The sequence below is a fragment of the Sturnus vulgaris genome, chromosome 1 (genome assembly GCF_052056855.1).
Source record: "Sturnus vulgaris isolate bStuVul1 chromosome 1, bStuVul1.hap1, whole genome shotgun sequence".
Classification (NCBI taxonomy): Eukaryota; Metazoa; Chordata; class Aves; order Passeriformes; family Sturnidae; genus Sturnus; species Sturnus vulgaris.
The window spans coordinates 28,284,266-28,304,183 of NC_142243.1; the positions used below are offsets into that span (position 1 = coordinate 28,284,266).

The 19,918-nt window shown below is 34.5% G+C and overlaps 1 protein-coding gene across 6 annotated transcripts in view; it reads right to left on the reverse strand.

Annotated features, from left to right (window-relative positions):
* The window catches only part of DGKB (diacylglycerol kinase beta), a 377,865-nt gene that overhangs the window by 177,317 nt on the left and 180,630 nt on the right, over positions 1 to 19,918 (reverse strand). For all 6 annotated transcript variants that reach the window (XM_088162387.1, XM_014894413.2, XM_088162374.1 and 3 more), the window contains 3 exons: positions 19,072 to 19,157; positions 16,722 to 16,811; positions 14,046 to 14,206 (listed from right to left, as the gene is read on the reverse strand). In XM_088162387.1, coding sequence (XP_088018513.1) covers positions 14,046 to 14,206; positions 16,722 to 16,811; positions 19,072 to 19,157 — 337 coding nt within the window. The remainder of the gene's footprint in view (positions 1 to 14,045; positions 14,207 to 16,721; positions 16,812 to 19,071; positions 19,158 to 19,918) is intronic.

Below are 19,918 nucleotides of genomic sequence, written 5' to 3' on the forward strand. Positions count from 1 at the left end.
CAAGGCCAAGCTGGATGGACCTTGGGCAACTTGTCTTTTTTCATAGGCTTTTGCCTTCTGAAGCTAAAACGAAATTTAAGAGACTGTGATTTTTGGCTAGTAAAACAAAGCATTTTAACAAAAAAAGTAGATAAAACAAAGGTGTGAAACTGGAATTTTAAGGATCTGTCTACTTGTCTGCACATTTCTTTGGTAGCTAACACATAGTGTACATAAATGTTACCTTTTTTTATATGAGAATAGAAATCACCATATACTCAAACATTAAGGAGTTCATATGTCAAGCAAGGGAGAAAATTTCAGTCTTTTTCCATGCATTTTCTCTGGGTGATGGATTAAGTTATATTGCAGGGTTCAGCTTCAAACATTAACTCACACAATTAGCCAGAAATAATTAGACAGTCAGGTGAGAGAGTATTAGTCGTCATTCACTGAGCTTTTTCATCTTATGACCTGTACTGATTTTCATAAGGTGAAGGCCAAAATGGGCTACAGCATTTTTATTTGACTAGCATTTATGAATTCATGTATCATTATATAAATATTACCTTTGATTGAGATCTCATTAAAGGTCTCTCTGTCTCATATCAAAATGTCAATAACACTCCTAAGAAGAGAAATGTCATTTAACTAAGGCTGTGCTTATTAATAAGTTCAAAAATGATCATAGAAAATTACTTTTCTCTTATTAGACTCCCATTTTATTTTTTTTTAATTCATTTTTTTTTCCAGAGTTATTTTGCTAAGAAAGCAGAAAACAGTTAGTATTTGAGCTGATATTTATCTTCCTGAAGAACTATCACAGAACCCTCTTGTCACAGTGATTCTTTTTGGCTTAACACAGCATTTTTTCTAGACACTGGCATAGCCTTTCTTCCTCTCAGTTTCATAACATACTCAGTGCAGAACAAAATAAGTATCACCACTGTACTGAAACTCTCACTGAAATCAATAGAGGCAAGTAGAAACTCAGAGTTTCTACTCTGAGTAGAAAACACAAAGGCGTTTTCATTATTACCCAACTTCTACCCCAGCATCAATATTTATGACAGGGTATATTCACTTCCCTGACGATTCTTCAGCCACTGCAGTTTTGAAGTAAGGATGCTTCCTTCCTTGTAATCCTAGCAGAAGGGAATGTGGTTAGATATTTCAGGTAGGTGATAAATCAGTTTCATGTGTCAGGTTACAGACAATATTTTCAAACAAGGAGACACACCAGCGAACAGCTGACATCACCCCCTTTGACCTGGAGTTTCCCCAAAGGAAAAGAATGGCAAGACAAATTCTTTAGTCACCAATGATGGGATTTTACAAATGCAAGGCGGCAGATCTTTTTCTTGCTATTCTCTATGGAAATAAAATGCTGCAGTAATTTAGACAAGCCCTATATTCATCAGAATTGGATTTCCAGGCTATGAGCTTTACAGAGCTTGGGGATTTTTCTCCATTTGGCCAAGATCAGCAAGGCTGGATCCATATAATCTGTGCATCTTGCTGTTTCTAAATACTAGCTGCATAAATGTCCAGAAAATCCCCATTTGCATCTGCTTCTCCAGATAACACCAGGACTTGTGCCATTTATTTCCTTCAACATTCTGGATTACCTGATCTGTTTGAATGCAAGGATACTTCTAAGAAAGAAGTAATGCAATATAGCACAATAAAGATTTTTTTTTTTTAATATGGTATAAACATGGCAAAGAATTTTTAAGATAACAGCTCTAGACAGAAACTGTGAATGGTTAATACCATGAGCAGCTCTGAAGTGACTGGTACCAATTCTGATGCTTCTCTCATATCACAGAATCATCTAAGCTGGAAAAGACCTCAAAGATCATCAAGTCCAATTCACTGCCATATTCACTCCTAAATCATGTCCCTGAAAGTGTCACAATCACACATTTTTTAACACTTCCAGGCATGGCGATTCCACCACTTCCCTGGGCAGTCTGTTCCAATGCCTGACTACAGTTCACTTTACACAGTGAAGAAATTTTTTTCTAATATCTGATCTAAATCTACCCTGGTGCAACATGAGTTATAAAATATAACATCACGAGTTACAGAGCACAGTGAAAAAGGAAACATGAAAAGCCAGAGCAGAAAACTGAGGAGAGCATATGTGAAGACCCAAGACAATCCAGCAGCTGAGGAGCTCTTCCTTCACTGGTGTAGGGACTGCAATGGCTGCATGAACAGTCTTTCCACTGCAGCACTGCTAAATGTAATGCCAAGGACAGCCCTTCCAGACAGAAACCTCATTACCAGCACAGTACCACAAGCTGCCCTGGAAAGGAGCTCTGTCTACTCTACACAGTTATTGAAGAGTGTGCATGTGGCATGGTGGTGCTAAAGTAAGGTGCAGCTGCAAGTGAGTGCACGCTGTGGTGCCCATGTGCCTCCATGGATCTGGGTGGGAATCACTGCCTGTGGTTAGACTGCCTAGAAGGATGCTCTGGAAAGCTCTTACTCTTGAGTGCCACGTCAGTCCATTTGGCCTTGGTGATGTCACCAGTAACATAAAATGACAGCATAAGAGCAACAATTTTGACCCATTCTTTGGCATTTTATAAGCTTAAGTACTCTTGGGATTGTCACCGAAATAAAGAATATGCGATGTTATACCCTCAGAGCTCCAGTTTAAGTGAAGAAACTGTAAAATCACAAATAGTGATTAGAGAGTTCCTCATGTGCTGTGTCTGTAGAGGCTCTTTAGTACAAATTGTTCCAGTAAGGACATGGAATAACTTATGTTCAGTAATTTGCTTCTAGTTCCACCTGGTTCAGATGGTAACACAAGACTAAGTGTTTCTTGGCTAAATCCACCCATTTTCAGTTTAGTTAAATCATATTTCTTTTGGGACTTTGCCATCAAAATAGAAAACATGCAGATCTGGAGATACAAAGAATATTTCTGTACCAATTAAGCTACCAACTCTCTAGATATGTAAATAATGCTAAATCACAGACAACTCTAGGTTTCTGAGATTTTTATATGTTTCCTTCCTAGATAATCTATACCATAGATTCAACAGTGCAAATAATTTAGATGTCTGATATACTATTGGTATTTTAACATATTTTGAGACATGAAATTTCTCATATATATAAATATATATATATGTATGTATATATGCAAGTCTCCCCAAACTGTAAATTGCTTCCGAAAACGACATTTGTTGAATATCTTAAAGAAGAATCTCTATCTGGCCTCAAGACTGCAGTTATATACCATACATATGATTGTATTGTGGATGACAAAGTAACAATTCCCTGTACCTATTTAACATTCAATTCACACATCAAACTCCTTCTTTAACTCTGTTGAGGTACCCACCTTAAATTTAAGATTTCTATATTTGATTATTTTTTCTCTTTATCCCTCTGTCTGTGTTCAAAATGCTTTTCTTACTCTTTTGTGACTGATCTTTCTACCTCATAGCATCAAGAACACAACAGTTATGACTACAGAAAACATACCAAAATAGCATCAAATCCTATTCATTATGTATCTAAAGGATCAGTATCTCAGATGGATTTCCTACTGCTAACAGCAATTTTGCACGTAATCAACAGGACTTAGACTGCTGAAACTAAGATGATCAGAATTCTAAGACATAGGAAAAAAATTTCCAATGGCCATCATATTGCTAATTTCCTAATCAATAAATAATTCTAAGCAATCAATTAAGAATTTATTTCTTAAATGTATGTAATTAAATATCTATAAATTTTACTTTATCTAAAATGCCTATAAATTGGATCTCCCTCTTGGTTACATGTAATAGATTGGGTTTTATACACGTTCTCAGAAATAATTGTACTTCATGTCCTCATTGGGCACTTGAGTCAGCATGATTATGATTTCTTTTGTCCCTCTCAGCTACACACATGCAGTCTGAAAAGACCCAGTAGGGATCTGACAGACCTGTGGAAGTAAAGTTCTGAGACAGGATCTTTAATGGCATGGCAAAAAGGTAAATGATGTTGTCAGGGAGAAGTTGGTAAAGCAACTAATTTACATAAACTTGTTTACATATATCAGGATTAACTCTCACATGAAAACAGAATGATTACAATTTAAATCTGAGCTATTTTTCACATAGTTCTACCTGTATATACAGAAACATATGTCTTGCATCTTAGCCAGGGGAAGGTATCAGCATACACACAGCCCACCTTATGTTCTGTATAGTTTGCATATCTCATAAACCTTTCCTAGAGTCAACTTACTTCCATAGCTACAATCACGTCTTAAAAACCTATGCCTTTTTAATTCAAGCAATTTCCTCAGTCCTTCTTTGTACTTTAAGCTCTCAATTAATCTTATGACCAACTTTAAAGCTTATTCACCTTACTCCTGACTTCAGCATAAAGTCTTGTAGGCTTCTACCTTTCCTTGATACATTCCTGTCATCACTAACAAGCAGAATTACAAAATCAAGACAAAGACTAAAATTTCAATGTCATTTGGATATAGATGCTTCTTAGTGTGTGTGAAAAAAATCCCACATCATATTCTCCTGACATCCTTGACATTTCTTTTAAGAATGAGTAGGAATAACAGCATTAATAAGATGAACATACATCACAATTATATTATGATAATATGAAAAAACACAATAATGAACTCTTAATCATTACTTAGTATATTACAAATTTCATCTGGAGAAAATAATAACTTACATATATAATGAATAATATTGTAGTTGGGCTAATATAGTTGTAAGTTAATTACACACTGTGTAGCTGATTTAGTTGCATTTAGCTAAGGAGATGTTCCATGCTTACTGCAGATTAATTATGTCTTTAGGTATATACTCTCATTTATAATTGTCACTTGTAACCATAGCTGTTGATGAGGCTGCTCTGTAGACCCTTCCTTTACGAAAACAAATGCACCACATGCCCAAAACAACAAAAGCAACAAAAAAATACCCAGCAACATCCCTGAATCAGACTCAAAATCTCTTCTAGCTAGGGTATGAAATGACAAAACACCAGAGGACTGCAAGTTTCATTTTACTTCATTTCTTCTCAAAAAATGTCTTTTATAGTACCTACTTAGTAAAGCTATGTTTCATTGCATTTTATTTAATACCTAGCTTTCCCAAATTTGACATAGATAAAATGAAACATCTTCCCAATTCTAGAAACTGTTCTATTTTACAAATCTCTTCTAAATTTAAGAGGAGAATACAGGTAACTGCCAAAGATTCTCCCTATGATTTTCCTCAAAGTTTTTACTGACTAAGGGAAACCAGGCACTTTCTAGCCTTTGACTCCACTCCAGAAGAATAATTTTATGTCAGGAATGGGTAGCAAGTACTAGCAAGTGCATGAGATACTCATAAATCGCAAACAAGGGAGCCTTTCTTAGTTCAAGGTGTTCAGCCTTATTCTCACCACATCATGAAAAGTTAAATAAGTCTCAAATACCTTAAACACGGGAAACTAGAAGGGGAAGATGGTAAGTCAAAGTTAGACACACTGTACACGTATTTGACTTTTTCAGGTTCACTGCGAAACTGTAGAGAAGCAATCACATTTTTTAGCAAATCATTCCTACTTCCTGTGATTCTCTTTGAAGCAAAGACTGGTGCGTGTCAGCCAGGTATCCTTGAAAGATAACATATTTAGTGTGGCCAGGGTGCCCCTTCCACATTATGAGGACACACAGGCCAAGCCAATGACCAGTCATCTAGGTCACTTTAGGACAAGCATGTTTAGGACAGTTCATAGAAGGGGAACAGACTATATCCAGTTTGAATTAAGACTCTCAAACTACATGTTTTGCAGACAGAAGGAACTCAGCATCAATTGCTACGCTCCTACCAAGCAAAATTACTTGCTACTTTAAATATAAGCCACAGAATTTTATTTTCACTGAAACTGACAAAATCCACAGTGAATTCAGCACAAACCTAGGTATTCTTACTGTGCTGTAAGGGAAATCACACAAACAAGTCTTAATAAACTTATCTGATATATGCAAATATTTTCAGAAAGTTACAGCATATGTTGGCATAAATTTACATTTTAGCATTAAAAGAAAAGTAAACAAATGACCAACCAAATAGGAAGAATAATCTAAATTATTTTAATTTCTTTACATTTATAAGAAATAAAAGAAATGGTAACTCAGGAAATCATTTCTTTTGTAGTAGTAAGACTCATTACACAGTAGAGTAAGCTACAAAACTTTAGCTCTCTGCACAAAAGTATCTCCCACATCTCACGCAGTACAATACAACTCTCGTGCTAGGGTGCCCCACTATACATTATGAATTCATACACAGTAATAATGGTAGAACAATATGATGGCAAGAGGGATTTAGAAGGTAAACTAAATCCACACTGGCAGAAAGAAACTACCTAACAGGAAACATCAGCAGCAGTGTTGCACTATAGATATTACCAACTCTAAGACTAAGTATATCTTGGTTATGGAATTTGCATTCTCCATGTCCAGAGAAACACTGCAGCACATTAGTGAGAGAAAATCTGCAAAGAGTCTCCTATCGTTTCTTATTTATGAATTATTCTACAGATCCAGCTTTCCACGGCATGCAGTATATGTCTGTGGCTTTCCGCCATATGAAAAAAAATAACCACCTGCAACAAAAAACCCTACATCACCATGATTGCAATACATTATATCCAAAAATTTCTGCAGAAGAATTTCAATATTTCAGCAATAAAGCTGAAAAGAGTAAAGAAGATTCTAACATGAAAGTAGCAAAACCTGTAAGAATAACTAATTTGCAAAAATTAGCAATGTGAGGAAACTAAACAAGATGACACACTGAACTATCAATCATTCCTCAAAATAACAGTATTTCAAATCTGGGACTAAAGTGTTCTGAACACGCTCCTTCTTAAAGAGAATAAAGTTCTCCCCACAGATATAGCAACCATTTTTAAAGATTTGGCTACATGATTGAAACTATGAGAAGCCCAGTATCAATATAGATCTTTTAATATTACATTTGCATTCACACATGGATTAATTGTTCATTTTCTTAACCCTTTTTGCAGAAAAAGAAAGTGTTTTGGATTACAAAGTAATGATACTGCTTACTGGGAAGTGTTCTTTCCCTCCTTGGCACAGAAATAATGCAATATATCACAGCATTCCATTAGCACATTCAAAGTGATGATTAGGATTCACAAAATCACTTAGGCATGTGTTTATGTTCATATTAGTTCAGCAAACCACTCAACATCATTTTCAGTTATGTATACCTAAAAATCTCACTTGAATAATTAATCCATTTACACCAAATGCCCAGAATTCAACATGTGCATTTTTCCAGTTGTATTAGCGAAAAAGCAAAAAATGCTTAAGAAATAACCCAAGTATTTAACTGCTTCATTAGATCAGGAAAGTTTAAACACATATTTAAATGTCACATTGCATCAGTGTTAAGATGTGCATGCACTTAAATTCTGCATTGAATCAGCAAATGTCCTTAGGATATTTTCCTATGCAGAAAGTTTACCACCACGAACAGCAAAATGCTATGAGGCTTTAAAATTTCAAAATATGGGGCCAGCATAAAACTCAAATTAATTCATAGCTGTAAATATCATACACAATAATAACCACCTTTTTTCTTTGTAGTAAAAAATAAACTCTAAAATAATATAGATAATAAAATAACATTAAAAATATAAGATTATGGGATCCTATAGTCAGTTAGAGGAACAACTACACCTACGATTCTGGTATTTGAGACTTAAAATTCTGCCAGTCAAAATTTCTGTTGATGCTAATGAAAGTCCTTCCTCAAAGAAACCACAAATATGGCTTCTATGTAAGATTTTTCCTTATTTTTTTTTCCAGTCTTGAAAAAATTTTTAAAAAATTAAGAAGGTATAATGGCAGTGTAGGTTGATGACTTAGAGTATAGTGATGGGGAAGCAGACTCATAACAAGTTCAAATTTATTATTATGAGTATTAAGAAGTCATATTTTTCCCTACTGGCAGAATAAGAGGATCTTAGTGACTGGTTAAGGTTGAAGAATATTAAATCATGAGCCCCCAAATACCTATTTGATAGTGCATTTGGATAGTAACGTATTTGGTGTCATAAAAGCACACTTGTCTTTGTCATGGACCTTTACTACTTTACGATAATAATTCTCCAGAGAACACATCCTGATTGTAGCATTACTTACTAGTATTAATGAAATTTCCCTTCTATGTGACAACTGCTATTTTTTTATTAATCCAGCATATAATACTGACTTTTTCTCAAAGAACTTACAGAACATTTCCAGGCACATTCAGCTATCTTTAACTAAAAACACTTGCAAAAATATTTTTGTTGTCGATCATCCAAGTGAGAACATCACCATATTGCAATGAAATAAATTACATGTTGTAAAGACTGAATGAAAGACTGAGGTGTTCTACTTCGTAAGTTCTGGTTTAGCATTAAGATTTTTTACCTGCTGATTTTAGAAAAAAAGTCACTCAGAGTAATATGAGTTTCGTGAATTTCCCTGTACAAGTTAATCAAATGGACAAAAACAACAGATGGAACAGGAATCTGGATATCCCAGTTCTCTTCCAGGTTACTGTCTTAATTGCTGTCCTAGAGCATTTTTTTCCCTCCAATATGTTCTTGCGTATGTGTTTGCACATGTATTCAAAATTTCAGCTGAAAGGAGACTGGAAGATTCTTACTTAAATCCTATATCAATAAGCAGACAGATAAGATGTTTTCCATAACCTAAGTATCTCATGCAAATGAAATAATCTGAATAAGATCAGCTGTAGCTTTAAGCTTCCTAAGGAACTTGATTCTGCTGACAATGAATCTAGGATGTACAGATAAAAGAGCACCAATAGCAAAGATCCCAAGTAGGCTCATTCTAAAGCATGCATTCAGGTGATCAGTGTAGACCAAGGAGAAGCAATTCTGGATCTACAAAGAATGTAAGCCTCTAAGGGATTCTGCTGGGTTTCCTCTAAGGGTTTCCTAAGGGACAGCAACCCTCACAGTCCTCCTAGTCAGAACACTAGGCAATCACTTAAGTGTGAACAGAGAGAATATGTATGTTCTTTACACATGTAACAGCTATATAACTTGATCAAAAACAAAAGTTCAAAATTTTAATGGAATCTGGTCCAAGAGGAAGAAAATAAAGATAAAAATCAGAGCATTATCTCATCAGTCATTCATGCATAACATTTCTAGTTGAACATAAGGATATACAATGATTGCTAATACAATCTTTAGGACTCTCTTATGTAAATACCAATAAATACCATATCATTTGGTTTATTCTTACAACTTGAATGCTGCCCAAACACCAGTGAGAACTGCTTTCATTTCAGAATGATATTCACTGTTTTAACATAGGGAAAGTTGATCTGTGGCACACTTCACATAATTTTCCTTAAAATCTAGTTAAGTAATATGTCTTTTTATACAAACTTGTACTAAAAGACAATGCAGATGTTTGCAAGTTCAGTTTATGATGTTCCAACAGTCTAATTACAGAACTGCAAGGGCTTAGTAGCATATGCTCTGCAATACCCCATGAAGTTACAAAAATTTAAGTGATAGTTAAACAGCACTGATAACATTTTATCCATTTTATATTATATTAACATCAGATAAATTTATTATTTGTTTAAAAGGTAAAAAAAAAAAAACAAAACAGAAAGAAAATGTTCACTGTTAAAATCTTCAGTACTGATTCATGTTGACCGAATTTTGGCTCCATAAAATCTAAACTCTATGCTAATTCAGTGGCAGAACAGTAAATTCAAAATTATGCTTGCTTCTGGAAAGCCTACTTTAGGACTCACATCCTAATATCTATTCATAATTTCTTTCAGCATTATTACCCACAAAATTGAAAACAATAAAAAGTGCTATTAGTAACTAACAGGAAAGTCAATGGGAAATAGATGAGTTGTTTGGTTTAAAAATTGTTACCTTTTTTGAGATAAGCCATTATTTGAGTCCAGTAATTGTTCTTATGTAATATTTTCAAGTAGTTTACATAAAAATGTAAAAAATCAGGGTCCAGCAATGCTGGTTCTCAGGTGACTACAACTATGCCTTTGGTTGGGCCTGTAGCTATTTGCTTCAATCAAGGAGGAGTCTCAGAAAAACTCATCTATCTTCAGGAATAAGAATTATTGTGAGATATCAAATAGCAATGAGATATTTTTTTAAAAGAACTTCATTATAGTTTTTGCACTATTTCATCATTTCTCTTGGAAGAGAAAGCACAGAAAGCAAAGGTATTGTGCTCTATCACACATTTCTACCCCTAAGTATGTAAGATGTCTTCTTCCCCCTTCCACATGCTCTTTTCAACAAAGAACTCAGTAAAAGCCAAGGTTTCTAATGTTTAATCAAAAAGGAACATTTAATGAGGCATTCTTTCCATTATCAAAATACCCATTTTGTCTCAATTTGAGACAATCATTTGAGAAGCACTAAAAATAAGCAATATTGCTTCCCTACATATTTGACATTCCTTAAAAACTTCCCAATAAAAGACAGACAGCCTTGGCAGTTGCTCCCTTTTCAGTGATTAGTATCAACAACACAATATTGCTTGACAACTAAGTTACTTATCCTTTAGCTTAAAAGAACTCTTTCTTTGCACCTTAGCACTATGTAAAATTACTGGCCATGCCACTATGGAGTTTCCTAACAGTGCACATGGAAGTCTTTCTCAAGGTAAGAATGTCCTCAAGACGTTTTCCTATTTTGGTTTTATGTGAAAGTTTGCCTCACTGTCTGTTGGTCACTCATCTTCCATGGCTGCTGCTCAGGTCTCAGTCAGCACATGATTATTTCACCATCTTCTATGTTATCTGGTTTTGTGTGCACATGAATTGAGTACATTTATTGTGAATCGAATATAGGCCTATCCATTTCATAATTAACAATGTGCATTTATACTTTACTATGACTGTATCACTGAAGAAAACAGCTCAATGCACGTACAATCAGAGTAGACTTGAGAGCAATTGTTTGCAAAGACCAGGTTTATTTTTTAGGGTATCATTATCCACTTTTTTCCTCTTCTTTGAGTAAGGCATAGAGTCAGGAGGATATAACAATTCAGGCTGAGGATCATTTTGTTTGCTTGAGGGGTGTTTTGAGGCTTTTTCCTTGGGGGTAATTTCAAGCATTGAATTGAAAAATTATTACGGATTTTGTGAAAATATTTTGCTGTTCTAAAACAGCATTAGATTAGACAAGTGTTGGCTTTTTTTTTTGTTTGGGTTTTTTTTTTGTTTTTTTTACAGGCTTGAGATACAGATAGAAAAATAGCTAGGATAAGATAAACCAGTAGTGTTACACACACAGGTTTATCTAAAGCATCTGTCCTTCAGATGTCCTTATATATGTTGAGCCATCATTAATAGTAAGCAGCTGTGTGCTTGAAGGAAGCAGCAAAAGTTAACTGTTTTATCCATAGGAAAAAGGTTACCCATGACAAATAGTTATGTCCAGTGAAATACTCTGTCTACACACACACATCCCCCTGCTTACCACAACAGCGAGTTGGCTTAGAGAAGTGACAAGACTGAAATTCCAGTACTGCAGCAACTGCAGAAGTGCAATGCAAGTCCAAGAACACAGTCTGTGATAACAAAACAATATTGACATTACTGAACTCTGTCTTGGATGATCACTGGGATAATATCAACCAAGTGCATGAGTGTATGATTATTAAAAGTGGTGGGGTATATTATGGGGAAAGTAACTCTTATTTTCTGTAAAGTACATAAAAAAATTGAAGGTGTTACTGTTGGACAGTTGGCCTGATGTTTCTCGTCTCTGTCATGACTCCTCATTTGTCCTCTAATATTACCAGCTATGTTTGTCCAGCTCCCCAAAATTCTGACTCTCCAAGACGAGCTTTCATTTTCCGATGACCCTACTATACTCTTGAAGAGGTATTTTTGGTTTGGTTTTCCTTGGAATGGTGGTATCTTTGTTTTTTAAAGAAAGCATGATTTGACTACTTTAATGCACCTTTTTCTTGGATATTTAGCTTGTATCAGTGACTCCAGTATTATCAGGAAGCAGATGGAACTTCTCTCCTGGTATCTTGCCATCCTGACAGAATGATGGATGTGAGCAATTGAAAAATCTTTATCTTATTCTACATTGCTCTTAGATGTTTTCTAGCTCCTACTTTGAAACTGACACATGGCACATGGCTTGGCATCGACTTTTTATGGTCCTTCCATGCTTTTTGTTTCCATCAGGTTGAATATTACACATACTCATTCAGAGTTTGTTACACATACATCTCAGTTTGTTTCTTACCTTTTTCTCTGTACTTAGACCTAGCACAGTTCTTACATACATACCAGAGCTTTGAGACTGCCATACGAAACAAAAAAGGCTTGTTTGGCTTGAACATACTAATCAAACCTTTCACATACATATGCTACTGTCTCCAACATTCCTTTCAATTTAGTGTATCATTTTCCTTCCAATGGGTAAATTGCTTTCTGATTGGTACCTATGGTAAAACAACTAGATTTGTAGATGAGGAGAGAGCAAGGGATGTAATGCTCAACTTCAGCAAGGCTTTCAACAATGGCTAACCCAGCATATTCTTGTATCTAGCTTGGGATATTATGGTCTTGATTGCTGGAGAGATTTAAAAAAAACAAAAAAGACTGACTAGATAAGGTGATTCACAGGTAAGAGGGCAGCTCCAGAGAGGTCTAATAGCAGACTGCAAGTACCTATGAGGAGCACAAAGATAGACTCTTCACAGCAGCACATATGACAGGACGATGGGAAACAGATAATTTATGTCAAAATGAGAGATTCAGACAGGATGTAGAAAAAAGCACTTTCATCATAAGGACAGTCAGGCACCACAACGGGTTGCCCAGAGGCTGTGCCATCCTTGGGGGTTTTTAAAATCTAAATGGATAATGCCCTGAGCAATGTGATCTTCTCTCACAGCCAACCCTGTTTAGAACTAATGACTTCCTGCAATCCCTTCCAACCTGAATTATGGTCCTAAAACACCAAGAGCCCCATGTAAAGCGTAATTTTATTCACTTTTACTTTCCCATGCTTTCTAAACATACACTTAGATTGATGGTTATTAAGTACAATTTCTGCCATCCCGTTACAAAGTTCATATACCAAGTTCTATTATGTTGAATTAGAGACTGTGCTTATTATTTGGCAAAAATCTATGAGGCAATGTGGAATACGTTGTAGGTCACCATTAGTTTTCACAGTCCCTTGGAGAAACAGTAAAAATTAGAAAAGTGTGTAATGTAGGTTTCTGCATGTAGGCAGGAAGAAATACCTAGGAAAAACCCAAATGAGGTATCAAGTAATGGTTCTTCAGAGTAGTATTGGAAATTAACAACAAATCACAAATCAAATATGAATAAAGAAATTCTGCTAATATTAAAAAACATCAACAGTACATAGAAAACCACAGAGAAGCACAAACCAGAGATATAGTTCCTCAGACATGAAGAGCTGCTTAAACCCCTTTTCCTTCTAATTCATTCAAACTGTGAATTTGAAGTGAACTTCACTTCCCTACAAGGCAGAACCAAGCAGATACATGCAGGGCTTTCTTTTTTTGTATTATTTATTATTTAAAACTGCCCTGAAGAAATAAAGAATGTAATTGTTCCTTTAAACAGTTTTGACTACGTAAATACTAATGGAAATGTTACTTAAGAGTTCTTGTTAAGTTATTCGTTTTTCCTTTATATTTTTTATAGGACCTTCAAAATGACAAAATAAATTTAGTATTATAGCTGCTCATAAACCATTAAGAACAACAGAAATATCTTCTTTATAAATGGGAAGGTAGAAGGTCCTGAAAAATAATTCAGGTTTGAATGCGAGGAAGCAAATTTATGCAAATTGCTGTCAGTCATCTATGTATTCATTTCACTAGCAAAACAACATTATAAATTATCTCTAGCCAACAGTTCTTCATTTGAAGGCATGTGATGCAAATATTTATTCAAAACAGATAATCACTTAAGGATAAGCACAAGTCTTACCACGCCAATAGAAAAGTAGTTATTGATGATGTTGTAAGGCACTGGGTCTCCTTTCTCATCTTTATCATTGGGTATTACTTCGAATTTCCACCTGTCCAGTAAAATCTCTGAGCTATTCTCAATGTCTTTTAAGATCTTCATCAAATTCTCACCTTCATACCCTAGCAAAACATAAAACCAGTTATTTAATCAAGCATAATAAAGTTAAATCACATTTTCTTTCTCTTTCTAGATGGTTGGAGAGGATTCTAAGCAACTTGATCTAACTGAAGATGTCCCTGCTTATCGTAGGGAGGGTTGGACTAGTTAACTAACCTTTTAAGATTCCTTCCAACTCAAAATATTCTATGATTCTATGACTGGAAAAATGAAAGAAATGCATATAAGAGCTTAAAAGCAGGATTGTACTGGAAGTATTGACAATTTTCCAGCACTTGTCACTAAAAGAAGTATAAATACAAAGCTAATTATGCATGAACATTTAGAATAATTCTACAGATTTCAGTGAACACCAAATTTGTGATGAAGAAAATAATTAGGTCTTCAAAATTTGCCAATCTTTTGAATTTTCCAAATGATCCATAAAGCTAAATTATACTTTGCAAAATGTTCGTGATGAGAAATTAATCTTAATATTTAAATTTCATTGATTTCAAAATTTAAGGAACAGAGACATATTGCTGTTTTGCCTGACAACACACTGAAAGCTTAAAAGCTATCTACTAATTTTCATTGATTGTTTCAACCTGGTTTAGCATAACAAATCCAAAATTTCAAATCCATAGCTGATAGGTTTATTAGCAAAAGCAACATTTTTGCTTATTTCAACAACTTTTTCATGAGCCTCATCCTGCTTTGTAGAGAGAACTTAGTTGCAATTAAGCACTCACATCATTCACTAAACTGAGTAGAAAACTTGTTTATGCACTCCTGAGTATATACAACACACACATGTGCATGAAGAAGAACTATGGGGGTTTTACTAAGAGACATTATCAACTCTGAATATTATTCAGAACAAATTACTTTGTAACAGGTAGCAAAGATCTAGGGATTCAGTCCTTCTTCAAAGCAGAAAAAACAAGATTTCCTATTCAAGCAATATATACTGCCGGTGTTATTAACAGCTTTAGCAGGGCAAGTCACTCAAAAGTTTCCTTGCTCAAAACCCATTGCTGATGTATTTGTTTATGGTTTCCTAGCACAATTTTGCTAGTTACTGCTAACCACCACATGACAGCAGCATGCACAATTTCCATTTCTCTGCATCCTTGAGATCACTCACCAGCAATTTAGTTTCTAGAATCCCTGTTTCCTCCCTGTTTCATCTATGGAAGTTCCAGAAAATCTGTATTATGGTATTGTTTACCACAAAGCAACTGGGCAAAGAATGATGAAACCCAGATTATTTTCCTATTGTTTTTTCTACTTTAGTCCAAATGGAATTACTTAAGATACAGAACATAAATAAAAGTGAAGGTAGAGACAAGTCCCAACTAATGTAATTAAATGTTCTCATGGTTGACCCTCCTTAGAAAACCAGATTGGACTAGTGACTTCCTATGACCTCTTCCACTTATTCTATGGCTCTATGAACAATTCAGAAAGTTAAGTAAGGCTGATTTAAATGGGTTTTGTCTCATTTGTTTTCCTTTTTTCCCTGAAGACTATGAGAATGTAAACAATCAACAGTTGTGACAGAGAAAATAAAGGAGGTTCTGAAATGATTTGACAGAACATTATGGTTAATGAAGTGCTATAGCACGAAAACTACTGAGAAATTGCTAAAGACTATCTGGCAACAAGGCAGACATTTGGAAAGGAAACTGATGAGACAGAAGAAGTAAGATATCTGCAAAGGCTGAGAAGTTCCAAATAAAACAACCAAGTTCCAAATACAAAACATCTCAACTGAAACAACCAAGACCTGAAATAAGACCTGGCTACAAGCCCATAAACTGAGGTGCTTTCACCACAGACTGAATCTTGTCTAAGATTTTTTCCCTTGTGTCTCCTTCAAGTTATCCAGTAATACAGATTCTGAATAGAGCTTTTTTTGAGGAGCTGAGTGTAAGTCTCCATACATCCAGGAAAGGATGCAAAGGGTATTAAAGGTTTGATTTTCTAAATATTCTTCTTTCAGCATTCTTTGCCTTCTCATTTTCTTATAAAGAGTACCACAGCACTTATTGTCTGGAAACCTCTATAGGGAAACAGAAAGGCAGTGGATCAAAGGAACTAGTCCAAGGTTGAGACATGTTTTTCATTTAATATTTTTCAAGATTAAAAAAGATTAAACCACTCCGAACAAACTATTGGATGTTTTCAGTAACCCATTCAAAACAGCCCCAATTAAAACCCATTACCTTTACATGGTATTGATCAAAGCAATAACTGGAACGCAGATGGTAAAAAGCCAACCAAACAGCTATACACTATTCTCATTGCACCTTGGAACGTTTTTGGTGTCAGCAGAAGCTACAAACAAGGTATGAAGTAAGATTGCAACCTTTAATATCTTACATACCTATACAACTATTACAAATAGGTAATTCCAAAAAGAAGAAAAGGTGATAATGGCTCTTTACAAAAACAAATCCAAATGTAGATGTTGATGTAAAAAGGTTTTGTTTTCTTTTTAATTCCATAAAAAATTGCATTTTCATTTGTGCTTACCTCCTCCCCATCTCAGACACCTTGCTAAATCATTGCCAGTCCCAAGAGGCAGGATAGCAACAGGAGGATGCTTAATCAAGTTTGCTTTCTCTGTGAATAAAGAAAGAAAAAAACACAACTAAGGAACAAAAATTATCTAACTGCATGGTATTATATAACTGTGTTAGTTTTTGTTTCAGAGAATGACTTGCTTTGTATACAAAATCATGCCATCTGCTCCACAATGAGCATTTCACCAAACCAGTCCATTTCGTAGCCCCTTCTCCACTCAATATTCAATCCTTAATCCTAATGTACTGATTTATTATAAGGATTTCGTAATCTTAATTGACTCCTTTGTTATCATATGGACTTTGTAAATCATAGATATGAAAAACATTAATAAACAATGATACTCAAGATCTTTCCAAGACTGAATATGGTGCTGTCACTCTAGTTCTCAGCTCTGCCATTCCCAGCTGTGAATACAGAAGAGTAATAGTTAAGGGCATGAATAATGAGGTGAATCTTCTACTTTTTCACCTGGGTGGCCAAATTTGTGTTAAGATGTGTATTCACCTGGATTTGTATCTACATCTGAGCACCACTGCCAAGAAGTCATTAGAATTAACACAAGACTTCAGCTAGGTTTGCCTGTCAGGAATTAAACCTGCTATTCAACAGGAGCACTGACCTGTCTGATCAAGTCTTTAAGCAGCACTTTTGTATTTATTAAACAATGTTTTGAAATGAATGAATTTATAGCATCTTTTCGGTCTTTACGGGTATTTTTGTAGCATTGTAAGCCCAAGGATCTTTTCAAGAGAAAGAGAAAACTCTTGTCAAGAAATACAGCCATTCTGAAAGCTGGAACATGTATATCAAATACATAATCTGTCAAATTTCCCATTTAATGTGAATGAACAGTATGTCTAGTTTAAAAGCTATACTTAAGCAGTGTTTTTCCTTATAGAATTATGCACAATTATCAGCAAGAGTTTATCTATACAATAAATGTGCAAGGAAATCTATATATATATCAATATTTTAGAAAGATTAATGGAAATCTTTCAGAGAATGTAATATTTAATGGAGTAATTTAAAAAGGTTTTAAAGTTTCCAACTGATGAGATTTTTATTCCTTTTGTTTATTTTTAATTTCTTTTCTTTTTGTTAGCTTTCTTTTTTCTTGCTGTGCTCTCAGCTAAAGGTCTTTGTATATCAGGAGATCAGAGAAGATCAAATTAGAAAGTGTTTAGAAACAGGTGTACCCTTACCCATTATATGCTAAAGTGCTTTTGCTCCCTAAAAAGCAACATTGAAAATATATTTTCTTCACCTACAAAAAATGATGATTCCTGGATCCCCCAAGTAATTTCTTTGTTCCATGCCGCAAAAAATGCTGCAGAACATAGTATGTTACTAAAAGAGAAAATAACTACATGACATTTCAGACCTCATGAAAAAGGTGATGGCACAATTAACAGCTGCAAAACTTAGTTTCTTCCAAGTTTAGGAAATGCACTTGATGTTTATGTACATCAATTTATGACTCTGAAAGCTATTTGAGAGTTACTTGCAGTAGCTTGCATTTTCAAAAATACTTCTTTCCAACCAAGATTAGAAATATTCCTTTGCTATTATTCCCTCATGGCATCAAGTTTACTTTTCAGTGAACTTTTAAAGGTTTTCCGGTCCCCACAAAGCATCCACTTTTAAACACTTTAGCTGAAACTTGAGTTGAGTCTTTTGACACCTCTTGATCCACTTCCTAACTTCTACTCTAACACATGCCCGCTATTTTTCTCTGCAGCCTAACACTAAATAAATGATCATGTGTTGTGGAAGACATTCTTCTTAATAATCTTTGAGAAGATTACGTTTTTTAAGTCTGCAGTAACTTGACTTCTCAGCCTTCCTTATGACTTTTACAGAGGACTTTGCAGACAACTGACTGAAAGAACTCCAAAACTGAACTATCTCTTATTATCTTACCTTCATTATGAGATAATATAGTATAAACAAAAATTTCATAACTAAAGAAAGCAAGTGAGCTAAATTAAATTGTCTCAAAATTAGCAAGTTAGATTTGATTCAATTGTGGAATAGACTTCGAACTGAAACTAAAATAGATTAATTCGAATTTCTTGCTTTCAGGAAATCCAGAAACACTGAACTTGTCTAAAGATTTTTAAAAACTTTTGCAATTTGAGTACCCTTAAAAATAATCATGTCCCAAACTAAGACATTTCAAACATTTAAATAAATAAGCTGTTGTTTGAAATAGCTGCATCCATGCATTGGTGTATAAGAAAGAACATTAAAATTAAAACCATGAGGCAAGCAAAACTGTGTGAGGACTACAGATTACCTATGCAATCCAAAATCCAGCCTACTGTTCCATCTCCACCACATGCTAGTACTCTGAACTCAGCAACATCTCGGAAAAAATTTAACCTAAAAAGAGTAAATGAAGATACCTAATTATGATCAACATAATTGTCTATTATGTAAAGATGTTATGGCTTAAGATATTTTATTTAATAGTAAATGGCAAATGATCACTTAAAATAAAAATTACTTCTTATGTATTCATTTTTTAGACAAATACAATGCAATATTATTATTAATTATTATCAGTATTATCTGAAAAAATTAAAACAAAATTAATGATTCAAGGATTATTATGGTACACCAACACTAGAAAAAGTTTGGACTTGATGTTTAGTCCTATCTTTGACTTCAAATCTCATTTCAAACTATTGTCAGAAAATATTCTCTGTTCACTTAGCTGTTAATGGATAGGGAGTCTCTCAAGACAGAAAAGTCTAAGCTGTATAAATGTATTAGCCATAACATTTGTTTGTGAAGTTTCTATAAATATGAAAACTTCATATTTCTGGTAGAACACTGGTACATATTAAGCTGAACATTCTGTGGTTGGTAAAAACAACTTTGCATCATGCTTTGATACAAAATAAGAAAGCATCAGATTGAAGGCTCTCACTCCATCATCCTAAAAACTGTATTTTAAAAGTAAAATATCTCTGCCTATATTTGCCTGGATATTTCTGCTTCCATATCCACCAAGTGAGTATCACCACCTCCTCATTCACTTCATTCTATAACAGCGTTGCATAATGCTGTAAAGTGAGGATATACTAAAACAATGCTAAAGTGCAACATTTTAATTTAAAATCATCAGTTCAGGACAGCTT